General features: G+C 39.1%; 1 protein-coding gene and 1 long non-coding RNA gene across 5 annotated transcripts in view; one reads left to right on the forward strand and one right to left on the reverse strand.

Annotated features, from left to right (window-relative positions):
- On the reverse strand, window positions 1–14877 carry LOC116786195. Its single transcript, XR_004356856.1, has 3 exons — window positions 14646–14877; window positions 2044–2184; window positions 1–1959 (listed from the first exon to the last, which is right to left on the reverse strand). It is a non-coding gene; the product is annotated as an uncharacterized LOC116786195 (long non-coding RNA).
- DCTD (dCMP deaminase) overlaps window positions 14857–27519 on the forward strand; it is a 19395-nt gene continuing 6732 nt past the window's right edge. The window contains exons 1-4 of one of the 4 annotated variants that reach the window (XM_032686589.1): window positions 14857–14986; window positions 16271–16321; window positions 19005–19116; window positions 20497–20632. In XM_032686589.1, the coding sequence (XP_032542480.1) occupies window positions 14952–14986; window positions 16271–16321; window positions 19005–19116; window positions 20497–20632 (334 nt within the window). In that variant the 5' untranslated portion in view covers window positions 14857–14951. Of the gene's footprint in view, window positions 14987–15124; window positions 15145–15350; window positions 15431–16270; window positions 16322–19004; window positions 19117–20496; window positions 20633–27519 lie in introns of those variants that run through there. The other 3 variants (XM_032686591.1, XM_032686592.1, XM_032686590.1) reach the window with 3 other exon arrangements.

A 27519-nucleotide genomic window follows, 5' to 3' on the forward strand; every position in this document is an offset into this window, starting at 1 on the left:
TTCTCTGCTGCTATGCTCACCTGCTGTATGTCCCACTGGGTGCTAAGGTCGACAACTTCCATCTTCCATAAAAAGAGTGCGTCAGAAATGGAGGTGTTATGAGTCATTGGCCTCCTGTTTCCTTTGATGGAAAAAGTTTAATGTTCACAGTAGGAGTCTCTTTCCCCTCTGATTTGGGATCTGCGTGGGTTTTCTTACTATAGTTGGCATCCTTCTCATTGCTGAAGTCTGAAATTTGGCCCACAGCCTCCTACAGCCCCTTTCAACATAAAAAGCCACTGATACAACAGGGTAGTTAGGTTTTTACCATATAAAGTGTACACAGACCACGCTCAACCTAGTTACCCACTTGTTCACTAGATGATTTTCATAGAACACACACACAAAACCCAAAAAAATTAAAATGACGTCATGTCAAGACAAGTCCAGACAGCTCCTGAGACCCTGCACTGTCAGGTCACAACAGAGTTTCTGGCCTTTTACTTGTATTGGCAAAATCCTATTTACAGAGCTACCTCTGAATGCACTGAAAAAACAATACAGTTAATAGTGTCTCACTTTACTGGTACAAGGTCTTTGCTTTTCTGGGCCTTATCCTCCATTTGGGAACAAGAGTCACACCCTTTGGAACAACTTTTCCTTAGTCATGCCCCAAGGCTTATGTCAGACCAGGATGAACGTGCTTATGATGCCCTCACATAATGTGCTGCCTGTAAGCCACCCCTGAAGTCCTGCCTTGGTGGTCTTTTTTTCTACTTTTAGTCTTACCATATCTGTAGACATATGCATTTAGCAAATCCTAATTCTAATCTGAACTCAAGTCTTTTGGAAATCAAAGTAGGGTGTATTGACCATCATCATCATCTCCACATTAGCCACACCCTTTACAGCTTCTTTGAAAAACTTTTATCAGAATTGTAAAGCAGTATTTTCCTCAACAGAATGCTAACTCTTCCCAAATAAATCAGACCTACCCAGATGTCCCCTAATTTTGTTTTTTATCACAGTTTCTAGTAATTTGCCCAATACACATCACACTTAGATTCCTACTATTTCCCAGATTTTCCCTGGAACCTTTCTAAAGAATTGATGTCACATCTGCCGCCTTCCAGAAGCAAGGCAATTTTAAGCAATAGGTTACACCCTGCAGTGAGTAATTCAGCTCTTTTGTCCTTGAGTTCCTTTAGAAATTTGGAGTGAATACTATACAGTCCTGGTGATTTTCACTTTATCTATTTATTCCATAATCTCTTCTACAGTAATTTCAATTTCAGACTGCTCTTCAGACAAGTCCCCCACCAAGAAGGGTTCCAGTTTTGGAATCTTTCCAGTTCCTTCCACAGCGAACACCAATGCAAAGGGTTCACTTAGCTTCTCTGCAATGACCTTGTTTCTCTGAGTACTCTTTCATGACCTGAAAATGAACTTGCCATACAGATTCTAGCAAAATTCCTGCCTCTGGTGTGTTTTGTAGCAAAAAGGATTATTAGTTTTTATTCCTTTGTTAGTGATTATTCAGATGCTTTTTTGGTCTGCCTTATCATGTTTTCACATTTAACCTCACAGGGTTTGTACCTCTTTCTTCTTGTGTCATTGGAACATAACTTCAGCATTTTCAAAGATGGCTTTTTGCTTGTAACAACCTTACTTACCCTGCCAGTTAGTTACACCAGCTTCCTTTTGCCCTTTCTGAAGTCTTTCTTAAGACAAAGTATGTATTCCTACTACAATATTCATAAATAGGTTCTTTGGTGCCTGTACAGAATTGAGACTCTGAGCTGCCCTTCACTTTCTTGTAACAAAATATGTCTTTCTTACTTCATTACTCTTTTTTGAATTAAAACAAAGCTGTGGAGAAGAAGTGCCTGGATGTAAGTCTCTTGCTGTTCTTTGACTGTGATCTTATCTAGATGTTGTTGAAGGAGATTCCTGGCAGGGTTCCCTTCCTCAGAGCTGGGTCTGTAGACAATAGAGAAATAAAAATATGGGGAGATATGGGGGAATAATGTGCATGTGCTGTTCTAGGACTTTCTGTGTACTTACCTGCCCTTGTTTTTTTCCCCCCTAGTCCAGTGGATAATTAATTCATGGAGTTGCCTGTGCTCCTCTCCCTCATAGCACTGTTGGTTTCAGTGAACAGTTGTCCCCATTAATATTTTTGTGACACTCCTACTGAAATCGTATCTGGAATGACAATGGTAATCAGAGTGATGCTCTGCACAGGAAGGCTACAGCTATGTGTATGCCTCAGGCGTCCCTGCTGAAGCACCAGGGACAACTCTTCGTGATATCTCTTCAGTGACCCAGCTGTGTCACGAGTCTGGCACACACAGGGTCAGCAGGACTAAAGGGAGTGGCTCAGTCCCGAGGCCTCTATGCAGAAGTCAGTTGTGAAGATTGCAGTGAATGATTAAGAGATTGAGCAGAAGGAAGGTGTAGGGTTCTCCTCTCATCATCTTCACATAAGAGACCTTGCATGCCTTGGCTAACTCAGATGCCAGTCAGGCTCATAAGAAGATCCATTGCTGAGGGCTTGTCTATACTATACCCTTGGGTACAGGGGAACTGACTGTCTGGTCTAGGAAATCTGTACCGCATCTAAGACAGTTCAATTACAGCATTAAAAAATCAATGACTTTTCAAAATAATCAGGTGTAAAAATAGTAACAGACTGGGGTTCTTCTCACTTTCTTTTCATGGTACTTTTTAAGAACTTTTGTTCTAAGGTTTTTTAGTACTCATATTTCTCTGCAAACTAATTCAGAAACCTTTTGCAGAAGAGCTGGAGAAAAGCTGAAAATACTTCAGCCAAAAGGTGAAATTCAAAAGTTTTCTCTATGCCATGGCACTTTCCAGGTGATGGAAAAGTGAAAATTGAAAGCTAGGGTCCTGCCTACTCTTTGAATTTAAAAAATATTGTTAAATGTGAAAATAAACATGTAGGATTAACCCATTCTGGCATATTCTAAATTTAGGATCAAAGAGATAAGCTTGTCACAGTGGGGTCCCACAGAAGTTGGGGAGATAAAATTCCTGAGGCTTTGATCAGCTGTGGCTGATCCTGAGCTGTCATTCAGTGGTTTATATCCCTGGAATATATAGTCATGGTTACAGTATGTTCGTCCTTTAGATCTCTGCTCTGCAGAAAGTAAAGTATTTTAAGCTCTTTTGTAAGATCACAAATAAAGATTAAGATCTTGCATAGCATAAATACTGGCCTTTATTTATTTGTTCTCTAGCAGTGAGGCACCACTATTATGAGTGGGATTTCTCCTTTATCAGTACACTTGCTATATCCCATTTCCAGCACTATCCATTTTGAGCCATAGCTATCTTACTTATTTTTGTTCTGTGCATTAGTATTTGCCAGCGGGTGGCCATGAGTACAACAAAAATTCTGTGCAAGCAGTCAGTACTTCTGACAAGGTTTTCTTGGTCCTACTGCTGTTGAATTATCAAGAGAACAGAGCAGAAAAACATTTTTAGAAAGCTGTGTTTGATGCCAAGTGGAAACAATGACTACCTCCATCAAGAAACCTTTCTGTACTGGGTACCTGATGCACTACAACTAGCGAAATATAAATGATTTTATTAATATTTTTACAGCTTAAGGCTTTGAGAATAAAAGCATTAGCTCTTATGGACCGTAGTAGTTCTTATATAATCTGCAGCTCATTTCAGCAGCTATCAGCTTTAATTTGTCAGCTCAGAAAAACTGACAAACTCAATCCAATGGCTGTTATTGACTGCAAAAGCTACTATTTTCCTGGTAATTATCTTAGTTCGTGCCACAAGTCTGAATTTAAATGCATAATTCAAATTCTTTTGAAGTTATATGAGTCTTTGCTGTTTTGTTCCTCTGCGTTATGCTTGACAAATTTAGGGACTATTTAATATTTCTAATTTTTTTTTAATCTACAAGGAAATTATTCTTGTCAAGCTATTCTGCAAAAACATAGTTTTGGAGTAAGAATTTACTCAGGGAAGCATATTGTTGTATTTGCATAAGCAGAAATTATGAGTCAGGTCCCTTTTCCAATAGATTAAGATTTGACTTTATATTTTAGGGGCTTTCAGATTCACTTTGAAAAGTACTTAAAATTCACTTTTAATCTACAAAATCTAAAAAAAAAGATTTTCTGTAAATAATAATTCACATTTTCACACTAACATTTATTGGTTCAACCTTTAAGAAAACCATCAACTATCAGAAGACTGGGAATAAAATAGTCAGAAGTGGTAATTATGAAAGCACCATGGAAAGAAGAGCTTTGATAAACTAACAGTATAAAAGTAACCGAAGGGACAGTGGAAATTAATGTTTGATAAGGATAAGGGAAGTGGTCACAGCACCAAGCCTGACAGAGTTCAAGAAGCTTTTGGACAATGCTCTCAGGCACATGTTGTGGCTCTTGCAGATGATCCTGTGCAGGGCTGAGAGTTGGACTCGAGGACCCTTGTGGGTCCCTTTCAAGTCAGCAGATTCTGTGATTCTCTATATCTGGAGTTGCATTTCTTTGCAAAATTGAGGGCAAAATTATTTCTTTACAAATATTTCTGATTCTCTAAATTTGGAATCAGAATAATGTCAGAGAGGCTGCTCTGTCATTAAAAGACTAAAAAAGAGACCGCTTTTTTAATTATAGAAAATCCAGAAATATAGCATTCTAAACATGGTAAATGGTAGACACTTCATTAGGTGAACTTTATTTGCATAAAAATTGAATTTTAAATTATCTTGAAATGTAGGCTTGTAAAATGTAGAAGGGTTCAAACATTCCTGAAAATGAGTGAGGTAGATGACATGATGAAAAACAATGGAAAGGTCATCTTAGACTAGGACAGATCAGAGGACCATAAAAAATTGTTTTAATAGAGTGTATATATATGTTAATATAATATATGTAGTATGTAAGAGTCACTTTTAAGTTAGTGATAGCTAATATTATTTTTGTTTTGAAAAGACAGGATAACTCAATAAAATTTTTACTTTGCCTCTGTAATTGGCACATGATTGTGACTGCAATTTTAAATATTGTTCTCTTGACTAATAAAAGGTTAAACAATGTAAAGAGCAAGGGGGTCAGAGTTCTGGACAATTTTTTGCAGCTAATTTCTGCAAATGCATCACTAAGGAATTTATCTTGGAAGCATAGGAAATACCACAGACTACACAAATCTGAGGCTCCAGCATTCTACTGCCTGCTCCCTGAAGTACGTGTAAACATTCTACGGGATGCCCTAATGAAATAAAACATCTGTGGGTATATTTTCTTCCCATGCTTTAGGTAATTTACGTTTGTTTTATAACTTGAATCATGAGAGTTTATATCCCTCATACATTTTAATACTATCTAAAATAACCCTTGCTATTCTTATTATTCATGTAACAGCAAAATCTTTTATTTAAGTCCTATTTAGCTCTTGTGTCTAAGATGTCTTTCAGACATGAGTTTACAGGTTAATTATGTATCAAGAAACTATTTCTTTTTATCATTATTTTGTGTGTCATTTTTTTGTTTTTCAGTGTCTTGTACAGTGAAAGAAGGTTAATAAAGACATATATTTCAGCTAGTCATAAACTTGATATATGTCTACCATGGCAGGATGTCATCTTATCTCCATTTTCCCCCTAACATGGAAGCATTTAATTTCCTTTACTGCCTTCCATTGCACTGTTTCACCTTCTGTCGTATTCTTTCAAATCCTGGTAACAAGAATACTGAACACAGTATTTAAGAGATGCTGATGGAAATGTGTCATCTTGCAGTGTTTCAGAATAGCAGATATTTTCAGAATAGCAAAGATATTTTATTTTTAATAATGTTCTGAGAACATGAATTTCTCCTTGTCTTGGCCAACAGATCTAATTCTTGGGACTCTCCTTAGGACTGGGTTTATGTGCAATTGTCCACTAGAGTGCAGGCTGAGACCAACAAACTCATTTTGTTTCTGTCATAAACTGACTTTGAACCCAGGTGTCTTAATGTAAATTGTTAGTACATTGAAGCACTGCACCTTCTAGCTTCAGCTGTGAGTATATATACTGGTATCAAACTTGATGGATATAGCTTGTGAAGCTTAGTGACCTAAGGTGGTGATAATAAAGGATTCTGGAACCTGGATAACATCTTATTCTGTCACTATGGTTTTCTTGCTCTAGTGACATCAACTAATTTGTACTGCTTTATAGGAAATTTCTGTATCTGGCTTTTCAGGTAGTCTCCATTTCCTCACACTGCTCTTACCCTTCTCTGTCAGACTGAATTTCTTTCAGAGACAAAATATTGCTCAGTATTGATTCCACTGTGCTAGCTAATTTCAGGTTCTCATACCACAGATCAGCTGAAGTGCTGTTCAAAATATTGAAGAATTTTCTAACACAAAATGCACAGATAAATTGACCCATATAATATCTCCCAACAAGAATCCTCTGTTCTCTAATCCTTTGAAAGATCATTAAAGTCAATTTAACAGACTCTGCATGGAAACATTTTTATTCTAAAAAGTTGTACTAACAAGGGTAGCCAGTTTTCACAAAGCCCATAAAATTCTTATGACTTTTGGTCTGTTTCTTATTTTGCTTCTGTAAGACATTCTTCTTCTGTGGAAAAATGCTCACCCCAGAAGACGTGTATACCAGGAGAGAGATTCGGAGTTCTCCTTGTTACTGTCCCTGTAGAACTTACTGAATTTTTTGTAGAAGTAGAAGGCAGTTTTTTAGTTTACTTTCCTGTAAATGAAGAATACTGTATTTCATTTTCCTTTTGCTTCCTCGGTTTTGACAAAAGTAAAGAACATCTGTTATTTAATTTCTTTATCTCCCTAGGTTTCTGTGAAGACTTGTCTCAAAAGACAGACTTTCTTCAGTACTTTGAACCCTAAATACATTCTGTTGTATTCTGAGAAATAGGAATTGGATATATCTAACTAATGGCTGTCTCCCCTTTCCACAATGTATGGCTCACACATCTTTGAATTCCTTAATGACTCCTGCTTCAAAAATCACATCCCAATCTTTGCCTTCTTTACCTAATTGTCTCTTTTCTATAGCACAAAGCTCCTCATTTACCATATACTATCTTTGCCATCTGAGTCAATGCCTTCCTAAAGTGAATATGTTTTTATTTATAATGGTTTTAAAGTTACAGGAGCATAAAAAAAAATACGGATACAAACTGAAAGATAAAAAAATAATCTTGGTAGAAGCAAGTGCTCAGCTTGGGTTATTTCAGTCTGAACAAATCATCTTTGTCTGATGTAGACAACTAAAAGCAGAATCTCATAATAGGAAAGTGCCAGGAAATATTGAAAAGGAATCATGCTGTCAACTCAGCTTATGAAATAAATTAGGTTTACTAATGGTTATATTTCCCCTCATATCTACAGAGAGAGCACAGAGTTCCCGTTCTTCCAAGTTAGGATGTCAAATGTATTTCCTGACAGCTCCAGCTCACTTTTCATTATTGATAAGTTAGAGCAGCGTGGCTGTTAGCTGCTCTTCTGTAATTAGTTCAGTGAGTTTAGGAAACAGCTGGAACTTAAAAGAGATGAAAAGTAGTCACATATAATATGATAATGGTAGCGGCACCTGATCTCTCTCTGCCCTGATGCCAAGCTAACACTCAGGATGTTACAAAATGAAGGCATTGTGCCTCCTGTCTCACAGTTCTCCTGTGAGCTCCATCTTAGGGATGGAGCAGTTATTACTGAGGAAGGGAAATGCCTTTGATGCTAATTTGGGGAATTGGGAATATTGGCAAACTTGAAAGGCAAGTAGGTCAAAGGGATCTCATCATGCTGAGGTGAGATACAGGACAAACCCAGGGTGAGTGCAGAAGTTCTTTTTATTTCTTTTAACTTAGTTTAATTTAGCTAGCTAAAGCAGTGTATTTGAGAATCCTGAGATATTGTCTTTCCCCCCTGCCCGAATCCACAGGTTAGCTGAAAGGGTTATTCATCTCTTATCACAGAATGGATTTAGCACATTTTCTTAAAACCTTCCATGCTAAATCCCATATAAAGATGTAAGAAAATGATTCTGCATAGCAGCTCTTATATGAAGATTTAAGTATTATCACACTGTAATAATGAAATCTAAAGATACAGTTAAGATAAATGGCAGGAAATTATACATAAAAAAAGGAAAATTCTCTTCAGAGGAAATCTAAAGCTTATCATAAATGAAAAAGAATTTGAGAGGAACAAGAACAAACTTGGACAGAAATTTCACTGAGGTTATAGAAGACAAACAGAAATGGAATTTGTATCGGGAGAAGAAATAGAAAGACTACTAACAGCAAACTAGTTGCCCAGATGGGAAGGGATATGTGTATTCAATATTATTTGTATGGAAGAGTAAAGGTTTCCGTCTTCAGAATGTGTCTCATGTAGTGATTACAGGTAGTGTTATTGTCCAGTTGGAGTTATTGCAAGCTAACATACTGCAACAGATTTTGGGACTTGAGGAAAGTTCATGGATGTAGTGTGAAAAGCTACCTCATCATGATAGGAAAATCATACCAAATCAGAAGGGATGGAAATAGAAAATAATCTTCTTAGATATTAAAAATAGCCTTGAAAAATAAGGGGAAGGTAACAGAAGAAATAGAAAGCTGTGAAGTATGTAGGCAGGTGCTGACTACAGAAGCAGTATGCCAAGAAAGTGAAATTTTATACTGAAAGCTGACAATTAATTTCTCACTTCTAATTAGGAAATATCTGTGGTCATGACTAGTATGGGTGGGAAAAGAAGGTAATTCATATTTTGGAAGAAAACACTATGATTGCCAGAGGATTTGCAGTGTGAGACTTTGTGTTTCAGTTTACTTTCCAAAGGACAACTTCGCGAGATTATCTGGGATTTCCAGTTTTAAATGGAGATAGGAAAAAATATCACGTGCAATATCTTCTTTTTTCCTAGCACCCATTTTTGTCCTGTTATCCTGGTTTCAGCTTGGATAAAGTTAAGTTTTTTCTTAGTAGCTGGTACAGTGCTGTGTTTTGTGTGAGATGTAAAATTCTCAGTATGAGAATTGTACTAGCTTACGTAAAACAGAGAGTTTGGATGTAAGGGCAGGTATGAATGGAACAAGGAGTTTCAAAAGTAGAGGACTGGTCAGAGACTTAGATACAAACATTACAGAAACACAAACAGAGGAAACATCAGCAAATAACATACAGAAAGAACAAATCTAGCTGGAGAATATACTGATACTAAAGAAACAACTATGTGATCAGGGTACTGCAAAGACAATATTTGCCTGTAACTACAACCGTCAATCTGAATAAAAAAGAGAGCTGTCAAAATTAGGAAAGCATCGTATGTCTATAAAAATTTTAGGTGAGATGAAAAATAGCTGTAGTGCTAAAGATGGACCAGAAGACTGTTTAAAGAGTATTATTTATATACTCATTTGTGACCCCAGTCAGAACAAAGTGCAAAAATTCCGGATTTAGGGAGTTAGTAAACTGCAGAATTTTGAGTCTAGAAGACTGAGAATGTGATACTCAAAATAGTATCTCACTTGGACAGGAAGGACGAAAACTTAAATTTAGCACTAGATTCTAGTTTTCAAGGAACAGATGCTATAGAAAGGTAAGGTAATACACAAGCCATCAAAATTTAAGAATAAAGAGAAGATTTCCATTAGGACATGAAAAACATAGAGATATCTTAGTATTGCCTTGATTCTGTCAGGGATACTCATCATGCACAAGAATTTCTGGCATTCATTGCTTACAAATCTGCAAAAAGGTAGGCATCTAAACACAAATTACAATGTTCTGAATTTTAGTAGCTGAGTTTGAAAATACTAGATTTTTAACAGGCTTCTATCTGCCCCTTTACCATGATACCAATTTGTTTTTCATCATAGGCTGGTAATAAGTTGCATTTCTTACCATCTTTATCAATAAGTAGTTACAAAATTATGTAGTATAAAGAGTTACATGCTAAAGTTAAAAATCCTGTAGCTATTCTGAATGCTTATGGCCCCTGTACAAAATGCTACAATATGAAAATGTAGCAGTTTATTGCAGTTCTGTTAAGGGGCTGGTTTACTAACAAGATGCTGCAGCTCACCCTGTTTAATGTCTTCTACCACTGAGGTTCCAAAATAGTATTTTGTTCACAGTACAAAGCCTGACATTGCAACAAATGGTTTTTGATCAGTGAGGAAGCCATAACTTCATATTCTTGATTAAATTAACTACAAAAATTGAGAACTGCAGCATATACCAGCAGCTGCATTTGTATTTAATGTGGTTTTTGTCTGTAAGCAAGTATAGAAGAGAAAGTTTAATTCAGGTAGAAATTCCTATTTGGAAAAACATTTAGAAGACAAGACTTGCCTAAAAAATAATGTTCTTTAACTATGAAAATTATCTTGTCAATGATCAGTTACTCATCTGAAAGACAGGTAAGAACCAGATGTTAAGATACAAAGACATATTGTCATATTTATTTATCTGCATTTCTCTCCAAACCTAGTAATTAGTTCCTGAAAAATTCACTCTATTACAGAAAAAGAAAACAGCTTGTTAGCAATTTCTTTTTACTTTTCCCTTAAGTTTTGAGCGTGGTCTACCAAATTGCATGCTCCATATCCTGGCAAATAGCAACCATTACTCTCCGAGCCATGACTTATACATATGGTACATCTGGGGAGAGATCTTGCTTGCTAGCAAAGTTAAAGAGCCTGTTGGCAAGCAGTAAGAAAGAGAAGAGAGGGTCTGGAACCTGGGGGTTCCTGAAACTCAACTTAGTTTGCTTTTATCAAAATTGACAAAAGGTAGATAAGAATGTTTCACAAGCAGGAAGCTAAAAATATAAACACCTTGACAGATGGTTATATATTTAGCATGTCTTTCATATTTGTATCACTCTTCATTAATAAGAGCATCTGAAGTATTTGTAATCAGCTCAGATTGTTTATTGATGTCTATACAGCAAGGTCATGAAAATCCATGATTGGGACCGTGTAAGGAAATGAGACACAAAAAAGATAACTTATAAAAGACTGTCTGAAGTATTCCAATCTTCTTGACATACATCCTCCTTCTGTGGAACAAGAGAGTGTTAGATACAAAATTAAAAGAAATTCAGTCTATTTGAGTGCATGTCTGTCTTAACAGGAGCTTTGAGTAAGAGCCCTCTAGTTCTGTCAAAGAGATCTGAATGGTTCTGAGACTGATGAAGGGTGAAAATAACTTCCAGATTGCAGACTTAATGGAGAGGAGGATTCAGACAGCAGATCCAGAGTAGCTGCTGCTTTTGCAAAGCAGGCAGCTGCCAGAGAAGTCTTATGGAACCTGCCAGGCAGCATGACTGCCCCATACCTGTAGCAAGTCAAACTACCTACCCTCAGCAGAACCCTGTGTTTAGACCACTGGATCCTGGTGAAATCTTACCTAATCCAGGTGTAACCTACTTCCCAAGTGTGCTTGAAGAAAGAGGCTGTAATGCCAGGTACGTAGCATATTGTCAGAAGAACAGTCACAACTTGGCCACAAGAGAAGTCTGCAGTACAATTCTTTGAAAAAACGTAGGGAAAAATCAAAATGTAGCAAGGTTTCCGGAAGATGTGTCATTTAGCAACCCTATGGGAGGAATCTACTAAAATTCCACCAAGTTTTCCTCCTCAGGCCATATATCACTGTTGTGTTATAAGAAATACTGAATATTGTTAGCCAGGTTTTTGAGGAACAACAAGACAGAAGAGTCAATAATGTTTGAAAAAATTTAAAAAAATAAAAATTTGTCATTTTACTAGATTGACATAGAATCATAGAATCAACTGGATTGGAAAAGACCTCCGAGATCATCAAGTCCAACCCTTGATCCAACACTGCCATGGTTACTAGACCATGGCACTAAGTGCCTCATCCAGTCTCTTCTTGAACACCTCCATACACATTGAATCCACCACCTCCCTGGGCAGCCCATTCCAATGTCTGATTATGCTCTCCGTAAAAAATTTCTTCCTAATATCCAACCTAAACCTCCCCGTCACAGCTTAAGACCATGCCCTTTTGCCCTATTGCTGGTTGTCTGGGAAAAGAGACCAACCCTCATCTGGCTACAACATCCTTTCAGGGAGTTATAGAGAGTGATGAGGTCTCTCCTCAGCCTCCTCTTCTCCAGCCTGAACAACCCCAGCTCCCTCAGCCTCTCCTCACAGGACTTGTGCTCCAGTCCCTTCACCAGCCTTGTTGCTCTTCTGTGGACCTGCTCCAGCACCTCAATATCCTTCCTGAACTGAGGGGTCCAGAGCTCGACACAGTATTCCAGGTGTGGCCTCACCAACACTGAGTACAGGGGAAGAATCACTTCCCTGGACCTGCTGGTCACACTGTTCCTGATCCAGGCCAGGATGCCATTGGCCTTCTTGGCCACCTGGGCACACTGCTGGCTCAGCTTCCAAATTCCCAGGTCTCCCAGGTCAGTCCAAACTCCCAGGTCTCTCTCTGCCTGACTGCTCTCCAGCCACTCTGTCCCCAGCCTGTAGCGCTGCAGGGGGTTGTTGTGACCAAAGTGCAGGACCCAGCACTTGGCCTTGTTGAACCTCATCCTGTTGAAATCAGACCATCTCTCCAGCCTGTCCAGGTCCCTCTGCAGAGCCCTCCTGCCTTCCAGCTGAGCGACACTCCCCCCCAACTTGGTGTCATCTGCAGAGCTGCTGATGGTGAACTCAATCCCCTCATCCAGATCATCAGTAAAGACATTAAACAGGACTGGGCCCAACACTGATCCCTGGGAGACACCACAAGTGACTGGTCACCAACAGTACTTTCAAATTATTATGGAAGCTTATTTGCTAAGCATGACGAAAACATCCAAGTTTTGCATTTCAAAAAATATATCATTCTTATGTAATTTTATAGAAAGTTGAAAACTCCACTCTGAAACTAAACACCTCATTGCTTAGTAATATAAGTAGTTACTTTGCAAGGTATATTTTTTTCTTGTATAATGGGAGAGAAACAGAAGGGAGCAAGAATCTTAGTTTGTTTTTTGAGAAATGGGAATTGTATTACTTTGAATTTGGTTCTGGCTTGTTTATAGGTGTTAGCTGGAAAATGTGATAAGTTCAGAGGAAGGGAGTAGTTTGTAAGAACCCCGGTGCTCATAGAACAGAAAATCATTCACTATGTATGATCAGCACAAAAGCACCAAACTTTAAAGGTTAGTAGCTGTTATGGTCTGTCCTCAGAATCCTAATTATGAAAAATAACAAATTTGGCATGGGCAATTACAGCACTATCTATTTTAATTCATATTTCAAGAGCACGGAAACAGATATACAGAGAGTAGAAAACTTTTGGAATTGAATTATGCTTTTTTTTCCTCCAGATTAATTAAATGAGTGCTCCATAACTCTCTTCACAATCAGCCATAGTCAGGTCTTTCATTTTACCTCCAGGCTTATGCTTTCCTGAATGATGCTACTTTCATTAAATTTGTTTTCTTTTTCTTGCATTTAAATAGTTTCTTTTCATTCATTAACAAACCGTACATGAACATGTGTTGTCCATATGAAATTGTGATAATAGAAGTCTCGCAAATGGAAATAGCTGTATGTTTTCCACTCTGAGGGCTGAAAACCTTGTCAGTTGAAATATAACAGGCTGCTTTTGCCAAGTTTTTTGGTTACAAATGAATAGAAATATCTGTGAAATTAAGTAACATTTTCATATTTGATGGTTTGTCAGTTGTTTCAAAAAAAGAAAAAGACAGCTAGCTTATACAGCAATATAAATATGAAAACATATTAGCAGTGTGTTCCTCTCTTTTGATCACTGCAGGATCTCTCTTTTTTGGCATAGCTTCAAAAATAACCCTGAGCATGGCAGGTTCCTTGATTTAGCTGTCTTCTTGCACACATGCTGGTGTAGTAAGGTGTACCCACTCGTTCAATTTGCTATGCATATGGTCAGTGACGGAGAACTATAAAGACAGCTTCCAGGATAGGACTGCTATATGCCCAGTTTCCAAAATATGTCCTGTTTCCAACCTGAAGCATCTTCCTGGATGAAGAGGAGGATTTTTGGTCAGGCTGCAGGAAACCACTCTCTCAGTCATATCTGTTGACCGCATTCATATCAATGGTGCAGCTCACACGCAGCGTGAACCCATGGCTTGTGCGCACAAAGCCCTCTTGGGGATGCTCTCAAAGGCAAGTGTTTTCCTTTTGTCCATCACTGAGTATGCTGCACCTGTCACTGCCTCCAGTGGGAACCGAATTGGTCACGTACGGCTGGGTTTGGGCAGTTTTCACTTGATGCCTTGCAGCCCCACGGAGCAAACATGTGTACTGTGCTCCCATTTGAGTGCTTCCATAAAGGCAGGCCCCTGCGGCAGCCAGTCAGCCAGGGAGGGAGCTCTCACAGAAGCAAGACAAACACACCATACCAACATTTTATATTTATTATTATACTGCTTATTTTGCACTGTAATGGACAATGTACATGTTCAGCTACCTGTGCATCCTGGGAGACTTCTAAAACCTGGCAGCAGCTGGAGGTATTAATAAACCATAACTCACTTTACATATCAATTTCATATCCAGACAACAACAACAAAAACCCCCCGATTTTTAGACATCTTAATATGTTAATGTCAAGCTTTAATGAATAGTATTTACCTCAAGAGCGTGAGCCGGGCGAAAACCCTCATGCTTGTGTCAAAGCATAACGTTAGGAACAGCATCTGTCAGAAAAAATGAAAACTACACAAACAGATATTCAAGCAACTCGTTTACACGTCGCGGAGGCTCTAGCAGCAGCCTAGGAGCGCCAATAACCTCCCCCGGGTCAGCAGGACCAACTCCCGGGCGCTGCGGGCGGCCCCAAACCGGGGCCCTCCCGCCGGGGCCGGGGCCGCCCCTTTCCCCGCCCGCCTCCGCTGTGGCGCCAAGCGGCGAAAGGAAAGAGATCGCGGCACCGGCGGGATGAGCCGCCCTCAGCCCGGCCACTGCCAGAACGGGTACGCGGGTGGAGGAGGCTGAGGGGCATGGGGGGGCCCGCGGGAGGCTTTTCCAAGCTTTTCCCGCCCGTCTTTCCTCTTCCACCAGCACCGTGCTCTCCTCGTGCTCCTGCTGACTAAACTTTCTCTGCCCCGGGCCTGGCCGCTGCCGCCCGCGGGTGAGGCCCGCCGCTCCATGCGGCCGTCCCGGCGGCTGAGGGCAGCAGGGAGGGAAGCCCGTGTCCTTCGGGGCAGGGAAGAAGAAGAGGGAGGGAAGGTGGTGTCCTAGGAGGGTAGAATAGGCAGGGAGAGGAGGGCTCCGCGGAGCCGGGAGCTCTCCGGGGCGGTGCCGGCCGCGGCCGTGCCCGGGAAAACCCATCCCGGCGGGGAGGTGTTTCTTGGAGCCTCCGAAGGCCCGTCTGTTTTCCTTGGGCTTTGTAATCTCCGTGGTAGCAAAAAGAGCAGGCAGGGTGTCTCGTGTTCATTATTTCCGGAAATGGAGACCGGCGTGAGCAACGTGCAATTAATTAAAGTCAAAAGTGACTGTAAAAGTGAAATACGTTCAGTGAAGGGAGATGTTCTTGTACTGCTCTATTGGGGCTCAGTATTTCTATACAATGTTTATGTTTACAGGTTTGGTGGGTTATCTCACAAGAAAATTTTTAATATAGTTAATGTTCAATGCACTGAGTATCGTTTTTCTGTAAGAAAGGTTGATTTTTCTCTCTCAAAACCTTCCCTCCTAGTAAGGAATAAGTAATGACCATATCTTAGTACCTAAATGAGGGGAAAGGTGAAAAGCCTCAAGTAAAGGAAATACCACATTTGTTTGATCTAATAGTGACTATAAAATATGAGACTTAAAGAAGAAGGTTGTCTTGAAAGTCAGCAAGAGCCCATATCCTGTTTGGCTTTTGGGGAACAAGAGCATTGCTGAAGATGTTTATTTCTTATTTTTAATACACACTTTATTTTTACCTTAATTTCTGTGATTGAAATGACAAAGTATTGATAGTTGGTCTTTAGTAGTATACTTGATACTGGGGAAAAATGCTTGTAAAATAGAGTTGTAGCATAATAAACATGACATCAAAGATAAGAAAGCAGAAGAAAAACTTAAGAAAAGGGGGGTGTGTTTGATATTCACTAGTTCTCTGGTTGTACTATATTATTGTATAGCTGACCATCGTAATTGTTGTATGAAGAGATTTGAGGTGATATATTCTGTTTTAGGATTCTCAATGAAGTTTTTTGTTATGGTAGGCCTTTTTTTAAGTAGCTGAATGACATTTGTTCCTTTTTCAGATGGTGTTACAGCTTACTTGAAGCCAAGATGGATGAAAAAGAAGTGGAAAGGGAGGCAGTGTTCTCTAATTACAGAATCTTTTTCTCTATTTTTATTTGAAATACTGTTTACACAAACTTTTCTATAGACTACTAATTTTTTAAAAAATTAAGTGTTTTTTCCCTTGTGTTCTTCTTGAGCAGTGTTTTTTTCATGGGTTTCAGTTCCCATTATTTTTGTTCATAAGTTCTTATGGGTTATTGTAAGGCTAAACCTTAATTGCCTTTTTTACAGCTAGCTATGGTATTTTCTAGAGTAGCTTTCATTCATGCAATTATAGAACTTGCAAATGAGCATAAAGAAGATGATCAGCTGCACCAAATCCATAAACTTAATTTTCCTGTGTGTGCTTGACTGCTAGCCAAGGCCTTGGCTTCTGCTCAATCAGAAATTAAGTGGTTTATACCCACTTCACAGTCCTGCATTCCTGTGCACTGAGTTGAGGGAATTATCTCGCCAAACACAGTGATGTTAAGTAGAAGTAATTGAGTAAGGGCTTTGGGTTTTTTTTTCTGTTCTCTTTGATGTAAGCCTTCTGCTCGTTTTTTAGATATGCCTCTCTCCCTGTGAAGTTGGTACTCTGAGGGACCTCCACTTACATACAGTTCTGTATTTATTAGAAAAGTAAATATTAGCTTTTTGTGTGTTTTGGATAAATAGGGTTGCTAGGGAATAGTTTAAGAAAAGGAGAACTCACGACCTCTTAGTTCAGAGTGCCACTGTCTATCTAGAGCCCTTTCCCCAGCATGTTTTATTCACTGTAGTTGTGTTTCGTCTCTCTCCAAAGACGTCACTGTGAATGTCACATAGTTAGGAATGTATTAAACTGATCATAAAGTCCAATGGTGTTTTAGATTTTATAAATCCGGTTTTGTGAGGTATTTTAAATAGCCAGTTAGCTCAAAAACTCTTCTGACATTTGAGTTAGCCTGTCACAGTTCTGTTTGGCATGAAGAAGTGTGAGGGAATGTCTTTAGTCTTTCCTTTATGCTCTGAGCTTCCTGTTCTCTGAAGACTTTTTCCTTCTTGGTAGGATGTAGCCCCAATCCTTTAGTTATAGTGACTCAAGCCAGTTTGTGCATTTTCAGAATCACATGCTTGATTCATGTGTTTTGACAATTGACAGTTCTGGGCACTATTTACACTCTTGTCAAAACATGAGAGAGGTGTTTGGGTTACACCAAGGGTGTGTGTTTCTCTCTCCTTACAATGAGACAGTAGCCTTAAGGATGATCCTCATTCATTCCAAGAACAAGCCAAAATTGCTAACTTGTAATGTGCCACATACGAACTATTCAAACCCAGCAATTTATCTTTGGTAAATAGCACCCTGTAGGTTTCTAAAGTACAGTTTTATCATGTGCTGGCATTGTCTTCACTGAAATAGTGTAACCTCTTTATGACAAGCTAACTGCAACCCTCTAATACAGGTTTTTGGTTATAAAAATAATGATTAACTAAACACTTGATTTCTCACATTTGTCTTCTGAAGGGGCTGGTACTAGTGTTGCTAGGAGATGTCTTCTTGTTTGCAGTTACCTGTGATGTATTTTTCTGCATGGCTGTACCTCGCTAGATGGGTGTCTCAGTCTTAAGCTGTAGTCCTTGGTAAGAGGAGCCCAAAAAGAAACATACTGTCCTCCTTGTATTTTGATAGGCTAGTCATTATGCTTGGGATGTTCCACTGGTTTGGTTTTCAAGTTGTAGCAATAATAGGTGTGAGAGTTTGGGGAAATTTCTTTGAATTTGATCTTTTTCTTGAAATTTTCGAAGCTTAGATATGCGTGTGGAGAGGGAAGAGGTGTGTTTGTCTTTCTTCTCTTTGAGCTGAAAAGCACAGAAATTCCTCTGCTGTGTCTTACACAGTCTGAGCACACAAGAGAAAATGATGCATTACCTTTTTTTTCCTTCCTCCTTCCCCCAAATATACCCTTCAGTGCAGGGAAAGAAGGAACCTGTTCTGATGCTTTTATACATTATATGTAAAGGAAAAGTTCTTGAGCCCATCTCCTGTCCGTTTTCAGAAGGCTTTCATAGGACATAATCTCAAGGAAAACTTAGCAGGGGACTATTGGAATGGCCTTAGATTTTTGGTGGTAAATATTGTAACAAGAAGCAAACTTATGATGATAATTGTATGGTCAGAAATGAATGTAGAGGAAGCTCATCATGGCTAGATTTGGGAAGGGCTCTACCCATGTTTGTTGCAAGTAGAGGAAGCTACCAAATAGAAATCTAGCAAGCACTTGTCATAGGCAGAAGTACAAAATAGATTAGAGGCTTGCAGTTATCACAGCCATCATAAAAAACATTTTGTTGTTTGGGTGAGAAGAATGCCAGTACATGATATACCTGACTCTTAGAAATATGCAAGGTGTTATCTATAAAGGATGAGTTGCTCTGTCTTGAAATAGCTCAGTGACTCTGAATACCTCAACCTTCTTATCTAAAACTGAAACTTGTAACCTCGCTTGGATGCTTCCCCCCCCCCCCCCAAAAGGAAATGTTGCATATATAAGTTCCTGGAAAGCACGTCACAGTGATGGTTTTACTGTTAAAATATTAGTGCATGTGTGGTCTTAACCACATTCTGATCCTGGTTACTTTAAACTTGTGCATGTTAAAAGAATAAAATTTGTAGTAACTCTAGGTCTGTGTTGCTTGCTGATGGCTGGTTTTTTCTATAAACTATAGTTTCAGCAATGAAACATCCTGCAAAAAACGAGACGATTATTTGGAATGGCCTGAATATTTTATGGCAGTAGCTTTTTTGTCAGCACAAAGAAGCAAGGATCCAAGCTCTCAGGTAAGAAGGCAACATATAATAATAACATAACCTAATCTATATTGCACATCACATCAGATGCACATGTAGCACTTCCAGGGATTTCTTAATAAAAGTTATTTTAGTGTATAGCTATACAATTTTTAACATAGTCAGCACCTTTTGTTACAGAAATTCTCTTGTTGGGGCTGACCTCGTGTATAATTCTGTGTGTACATTTGCAGCTTGGTGTTTTGTGAATCATCTAGAAGTTAAAATAACACTTGCATTTTCTTTCCTTTTCCCAGTAAATATAGTCACTTTTAGAGAAGGGTAAAACTGCTGAAAGTTTTAGACTATAATTTTTTAAGACACAGCATTTTACAAGTTTCTTTTCCTTACCTGTTTGTTCGTTTGTTATTGGGTTGACAGGAGTTTTCTTCTAGTTTGGTTCCTCCCTCAAGATCCCCTTCTTCCTTCTGCGTCACTGTCTGTCCCCATTTTTTGCATCTTTCATGTGCCTCTGTTCAAACTTGTTCAGTATTGATTTGAGGCAATTGATACATCAGAAACATGATGTTCTGCAGGATCCAGTCGTCCTGTTAGTCTTCCTTTGTGTAAAAAAAATTCAGGAAGGAGATCCCAGAAAAACAATCTGTTCAATTACTCACTGCCTTCTGTATGTTACAGCACTTGGCTCACTGAAGGGTATTCATTTGGGGCTAAATTTTTGTTACCAAGAGCTAGTTGATAAACAGGTTGTGTGAATTAAAATCAGTACTGTTGCCATTTCAGTAAATAATATAGGGAGAAAAGATAAAAATGGGATACTGTATCATTCTATGAGAAGAGTCCCTGTGTAGACTTGGATTGAAGCAATGAAAGGTGGGAATTAAGAGGTCTGGTATCTTAGTGCATGTTTGTGTAAACAAGGCACAAAGTCTTGTGAGGCCTGCATAAGCCAACAATACTGTTGGTTTACAGTATTGTAAGCCAACAGATATTATGAATATAATACAGTATTTCTGTTCCATCTTTCATACCTTTTCTTTTGCTGCTGCTACTCATACTGCTGCTGGAAAAGCTAGTTTGGGGAGTTGAACTGACAAGTTTACTAAGGTTAGATCAGTGCTGTTCCCTGAACTAGACTCACTTCATAATCAGACAAGGAACGGTGCTGGCAGGTTGAGATAGAAATGGCATGACCAAAGGGGTAGCTGGGTTGCTGCTGCCCAACCAATTATTTGAAAGCCCAACCAATTAGGTACAATTGTAGCCTTGCTCACTAGATAGTGTGGCTTAATATATTAAGTGAAACTTTTATCACTTAAATGAAAATTATAGAACTATTATCGCCTCATCTTTCCTGTTGATATGTTGTTTTGCATGCTGTTGGTACTATATAAATCTGATTTTATTTAGGTTGGTGCCTGCATTGTAAATACAGAAAACAAGATTGTTGGAATTGGCTACAATGGGATGCCTAATGGTTGCAGTGATGATGTACTACCCTGGACAAGAACAGCAGCAAATAGACTAGACACAAAATATCCTTATGGTAAGGCTTCTTGTGGTTGACGGTTTAGACTTGTGATATCTGTAACTGTGAAAGTTCAGCTGGTAAAGTATTGATCAGTTTTTCTTCCACTCACTTGACTTCGTTAATATGCCCACATGTGGTACAGCAGGATAAAAATCAGTCCTTATGAAAAGCTGACTTCCTGGTGAAATATGTTCATAAATATTAGCTGTTTTGGATTGGATAGTGAAAACTTGTAAATATAAAGCAGCTCATTAGCACACAGTTGCAGTGTATGCAGATGATTGCTGCTTCCATGTGTTCGTCTCCACAGAAATTACAGAGAGCGTGTATATGCAAAACAAATAATTGGGTCTAAAATGCAGGTATTAAAATTTTAAACTCCAGTGCTTGTGAGAAATTTCCATGTCAGGTATCGATGGCATAGGTAAATACTTATTATGAAGGAACTGAATTTTGTTTGTCTTGAAGTGTGTGTATTCTGTCATTCCATGCCACTTTTGCCTCATGTGGTGTGCACTGGATCTACCCTTCCATGGGTGGGGTGACTTTTGTTGTTTATTTCAGCCTCTGATTTGATTCACATATATTAAATGGACAAACAGAATGAAGAGCAAGGATGGTTTTATGGTGAATGTGGTTGAGTGCTGCTTTGGATCCTGTCTTTGTCTTTGCAGTAGACATAGTTTGGCCTTCTGTAAGTGTCCTTTGAAGGGTCCTCTGAGTCTTTGTGCACCTGTCAGCAGGGCTGTACAGTTCCTCCTCTGAGCCTGGTGTGGTTTGCAGGAACCAAGGAGACTGAGCTGCCTCAGGCTTCATGTTATGCTTGCTGTCTTCTGGGCATGGAAACAGAGCTGAGCTGCCTTGTGGCCTGCAACAGCTGATGTTGGGAAGAAACTTTCATTAGGACTGATAAGAGACTGTACAGTCCCTGTGCTTCCTTAAGTCCTTTGTCTTTCTATACTCACTCCAGCTCCTGCTGCATCTCAGCCTGTCCTGGGCACAGGAATGGCAGTGGGAAGAATAACAAAACAGAGTAAGAGCCTTGAGAAATTTTCCCTTCTCCCTGCATGGGTGGGGGGACATAAGCACCAGAGTTCACCTTTGCAAAGAAACACTGGCTCTTTTCCAGTGTACAGTATTTATCTCTGCCTACTAATTCTGTTTCTCACTTGTAACTTTAACAATTGATCTGATAGAGAAATTAAACTTGCATGAGTTTTGACATTGCCTGACTTCACTCAGAGCTCTCTCTAAAAACTAGCATTACATTTTCTGGTTTCCCATGGCATTGAAGTGGAAGATGATATGCAGTGGCTCAGCACATAATTCATCAGTTTGATATTTTTGAGTTCTTGAAACCCCAGTACTTTGTCCTTGTTCACTTTACCAATTTATTATAAAACCTCGAATGTTAACTCTTAAGCTCAAGATCATTTCATATTATTTTACATAAGAGATGTATTCCAGTACTAGGGCCAAATTTGAAATCTGCTCCAGCCAGATTTGAAATCTGCTCCAGCCAAATTTGAAATCTGCTCCAGCCAAATTTGAAGTCTGCTCTAAACCACTGGTTTTACATATAATGTTGTGACAATAATGGTGCAACTTGGTATGACTGCTCTTTATTTGTAGGATGTGGAAACAAGTGTTAGCCAATTGATTAAATATAAAGCACTGAAAATGGAATATTGATTTCGGTTGAACCTTTATGCTGCTGTAAGATCTCAGTTCTGAACTAAGATCGGTGTGGGTGGTCTCTGGCACCTGAGCATGTTCCAGGCACCTTAAGCTGACCAATTTAAACTAAAAGTGCTGTGAAAAATCTTGGTACAAGATGACCTGAGAATTTTACTTCTTTGGTTAATTCTACCTCCAAAAGATGTGGAGCATGTGATGTTTAAAAAATTCACTAACCAGTAACAGCTTGGAGAGACAAGTTGATTTCTGGGAATTGGTCTAACTACTGCCTTTCCTCCTCAGAATCTTAATCTCCACCTCATTAAAAAAATCACAACTTTGTAACACAAAGTGTCTGCTGTGATGAATAAACAACCTATTTTGTAATTCACAGATCATTTAAACTCTAGCAGTTTCTTATTAATCTTGATAGCACGGTTGACAGACCAGACAAGTACATATAAAAAAAAAATCTGCTTTAAAAAATTTTGGTACACGTAGAATTGCTGCTAAAATCTCATTAAACTGTCATGTTTTCCTTTCTGTTTTTGCTAATCATCACAGCATTTGTGTAAATTGAACTTTTTATTCTTGTTGTTTCCTGACTGGCTTGTTCAGAGATGGTACAAACTTACTGTGTGCTCCATTAGCTAACCGTGGGAATGGTGGCACTTTCATCCCTAGAGCTGCAGTGTAGCTTATTAGACAAAGCTGATAGTAATTGTGCATGTACTGCCACACTAAGTTGGAAGGTGTTTTCTAGAGCTACTTCATGCATCTGTAGTGCTACAGAAAAGGGCTGGGGGAGGATCTGAATGCTGACCTTCTGATCTTATGTAGTGTTGTAGGTGAGGCATAAACGTTAGCTCACTTCCCATCTGTTTCGGACCACTCTGACTAGCTCTCTCTAGAGCAAAGCCTGAGTACTGCTCCTCCAATGGTGCTCCAGAAGGCAAGGTGGAAAAAAGGCTGCAAGAAAACGTCATCCTGTATAGGCTTATAATGCAAAGCCTGCTGAGATGCTATGCTTAACCCTCCTTCTTCCCTCAGGCCATACTGGGGGATATGCAACTCATACTCTGTTTCATGCTCTGAAAATACCTCTCTGGTGAGCTGCAAAAAAGTTATCTCACTTCTTTATGCACTTTGAACTGAGACGTGCAAAATAAGTATGTGGTGTCGTGGGACTCTTGAGACGTGGAGCCTTGAGGAAACCCAGGGCCAAGTACCGTGTAATGCTGATGGAGCCCTGGGTAACATGAACACGAGCTAGTCTGTGCCAGTTGGCCTCAGGGCCAAGGGTCAGTCCCTGGCCCTGTCATGTTTAGCAGCAGAGACACAGTAGGGGATTGGACCCAGAGGCTATCTCTGCAGAAGTGTGTTAGATGATCCTATAATAAATTTATTGAGCTCCAGCAGAACTGATGGATGCATTGACCCCACATCTCTGATCAGATTCATTGTTTCATGGCTAGAAAACTTCCAATTTCCACCCTAAATTTATCTGTGATTAGTGTATAGGTTCTTGTTTTTGCCAGGATTGTTCTTCTAGCTTTTCTTATTCACTGTGATTAACCCTTCCTCCTTTCCCATGCATTTACTGATGACTGTTACCTTTTGAACTTCCGTTGTAGGGTTAAATCAGTCCTGTCACTCTTGAATTTTGCTGTATCTTTAAACTTGTTGGTTTGAAATTCACCAGTGTCTGGGTTATCTCTGTCTGCTGCAATACATGGTACATATCTATCCCACCCCAAGGGTGGGTTCTGCTCAGCTCACTGTTAGGGACAGGGTTGTGCTTGGTTAAGAAGTCTAGGTGCAACCTGAGCTGCTACTGAAAGAAGGCATTAAAATGTGGTGGGTAGTGCTCACTTTACCTTAGAGGATACAAATGTTTGCAAGGCATTTGGATATTACAGGAATAGTGACTGTGGATCACCTCCATTGATACTGTGCATTCCTTATGAGAGCCTTGAAGCGGATTAAAACTCTTCCTTCTAGTTGTAGGGTATATTTGAACAGTTAAGTAGTATAGCCTTGTTATGTGAGAAAGCACAGGGTGTTTTGCAGAATGCCATTTTTCACAGCACAAAATCAGGATTTTCTTGTTATGTTGGAACTGGCTGTTTCCAGGCTGCCAGTCAGTGACAGCAGTGGGGATGTGTCTGTGCACACGAGAGAAATGGAAGGCTTGAATACCTGCTTTACTAAGATGTTGTTAAAAGCCCTTCTTGAAGCATTGTGTTCAGTACTGTGTGCAGAAGCTTCTTAATAATTAGGCAGAATTCTGGCTTTTAGAGTCAAAAGTGTGCCCTCTGTTTCTGTTAGATGAATCCAAGGATTTGATGATGCTCAGTTTCCTCTCACCAATCATTTAAAATATTACATTTTTCTCCTATTAACGCAAATATTCCCACTAATGTTAGTTGCTGTGCTCTTGTTATGCCCTCTGTCTCCACTGTAATCTAAGAACATCCATTTGACAACCAGTCTCTAATTAAGAGTTTTAAATTAAAATGACTGGCAAATTTAGAAGCCTCTGAGCAATACAGAAAATATTGAGTAAATATGCTTACAAATATTTATACAGGTTCAGATATGATAAAATATGTGCTGTGGCAAAAAGTATGCTCTAATTGAACAGTACCTGCTGTGTAAAATGAAACAAACTGTTATCAACATTTCCTCGTGTTAGGATTATGAGCTTTTTGTCAATTTTTCAGAGAAATGAACACTCAATATTCAGGCAAATGTTAGTTTTACAGAAGCTGTTATTTTGACAGCATGAAATTTGATAAGGCACTCTGAAGAGGTGTGATGCTCTCTCTCCAGTTGGCAGTGCAAAGCTGAGACTTCAGCTGGAAAGGCGATCTATAGAAGACAGTCTCCACTTACTCGTGGAGTACTCCACTTACTCGTCTGCATGGATTTGTGATGTTCACGAATGGGCTGAGCGGTTCCCATCTTCACTTCCCAGTTCTCTTTACTCATGGAAGAAAGCACTGAGGCTGGGGCTGTTCCATTTTTCTTACTGCAATCTGAAGAGGCTCCAGCAAAACCTGGTGGTGTTATCCTTGCCTCTGTGCCCTGACTACAGCTACTGCTCTTATCCAGCACACAGCAAGAAAGAGACCAGCAGGAAGGGCTGAGGGCAGTGTCAGCCCAGCATCAGTGTCCTGCCTGCCCTTAATGCAGTGACCAGCAACCATCCCTACACTTTCACAAAGGTGGAAAAAAAAAAAGTTGTTCTACAAATTCCAGATTCATCAACCACTGTTGCCAGTGGTTGTCATTCCAGACTCCGTTCTTTTAATTATTATTTTGATACCTCATGATTTTTGCTATATTCAGTGTCAGAGATCCAGCAAGTAAAGGATAACTGGTAGGTGGAGCTTGGGCAAAGATGGAGTGGACAAGGGATGAATGTGAGAAGGTGAAGATTTTACCAATAAACTGAATAGAAGTGGGCCAAATTACAGAACTCCCTGTATCCATTCCTGTGCCAGGTTTATGTTGAAGGATGCTGTGCTATTACCACGTGTCTGTACTGGGAACCCATAATATTTGTCAAGTTAGTTGATATGACACTGTAAAGACTTACATTAATAAATAAGTCAAAACTTGCTGTGTGACAATCTATATGCATTGAAATGTATTCCTTTCAAATGTAACACCATATTTAGTGCATATTTTTTCTCAAAATTCCTAGTCTGGCTCAGTAATTAATAACATTAAAAAGTCATTCCCTCTAGCCCTTCCTCTGACTGCTTCTTTAAAAGTTCTTTAAAGTTATGGTGGTCCCTACCAAGCACGTAACCCTTTAAACAGTATTAAGAAACACTTTGACTAGTCCTGTGGTTCTTATAAATTTTCTAGTCAGAACACTTTTAGTAGGTGGAAAGAGTGCTTCTGACTCTGCAACCCACTGAGAACATGTTCATGTTAAGTGTTCAATCCCAAAAAATTACCATTTATAAGACAAGTAGGGGTCTCTTAATTACTCATCCTTAAACCCCTCTTAAGTAGGGGTTTAAGGATGAGTACTACCTTATATATGCAATACAAACCAGTATGCAATGAGAAAAGACAGAAACACTAGCAATTAATACTACCAGTAATGAAGCAGTCATTCATCTGCTTTCCCCCCCCCCCCCCCATGAATATAGTAGCAGGTGGTGGGAATGTCAGAGCACACACTTAACTTCTCATTGCATGGTTATTCCTTCAGCTAATGAAGCCTTTTGAGAATACTTTTCAAGCCACTTTTCCAGAATGGAAAACAGTGTTGCAGACATATTATGTTGGCTATATGTGAATATTATTTAAAAAAAAAAAAAAAAAGACAAAAAAACCCCCCAAAACTCTGGAGCCCCTCATAGGGTATTGTAAAAATTCTTAGTTTTACTAGTCTGCTTAAATATACATTTTTCAGAGTTCTGAATACTGTGTACCTGTGAAAGGTTAAGTTATCTTTTTACTATCTCAGAAAGAGCTATTTGTAACTATTAGCAGGAGCTCTTAAGAGATTAGAAAACTTCATAACATCTCAAATGCAAACTAGTTAGTCATTAGCAAGAGAGATTTTGGACTCCTGGATTTGTTTTCTGTCTCCTAACAAAGCTTGGCAGATCTATAAGAAAAATCTGGAGATAATAGACTGTCTTACCTTATCAGTGCCAATCTGTCAGAGAGAGGTGAATAGGAGTAAGTGGGAATTAAGAGTGATGGGACAAAGCCTAAAAATATTTGTCTGATGCCTAAACCTTCTTAAGGACCAACTAGCATAATATCCCTTACAGGGGCCAGTAAACCCCTGTAGTCTGGGGAAATGTATAAAACAATGACACGTGTAATGATAGTTCCCCAGAATATTCTTGCAAGTCACAGCAACTGAGTCAAAAGGGTTTGGTATTTAAGTGCCCAGTAGACTAAAAAAAGGTAATACTGGGTGGAAAAAGATGACTTCTGGCATCAGTGCAAAGTTCTAGTCCCATACTATTTTCTGCAATAAGTTCAGTATGAAATACTTGGTTAGGCTACTGTGTGCATGAAAAACCTATCTCCTTTTGTATTTGAAACAGAAGCCTGCTGGATCTGTTGGAGCCCTGACTAGTTTTTGTCCTGGAATGATTAGTCTGTTTCTTATTGCTGGCTCTGTGTCTTCTGTCCACATTGGAGAGTTGTAATTGTTCTTAACTTCAGATTGTGCTAGATGGTCAGGAAGC

This window comes from Chiroxiphia lanceolata, chromosome 4, assembly GCF_009829145.1.
Source record: "Chiroxiphia lanceolata isolate bChiLan1 chromosome 4, bChiLan1.pri, whole genome shotgun sequence".
In the NCBI taxonomy this organism is placed as follows: Eukaryota; Metazoa; Chordata; class Aves; order Passeriformes; family Pipridae; genus Chiroxiphia; species Chiroxiphia lanceolata.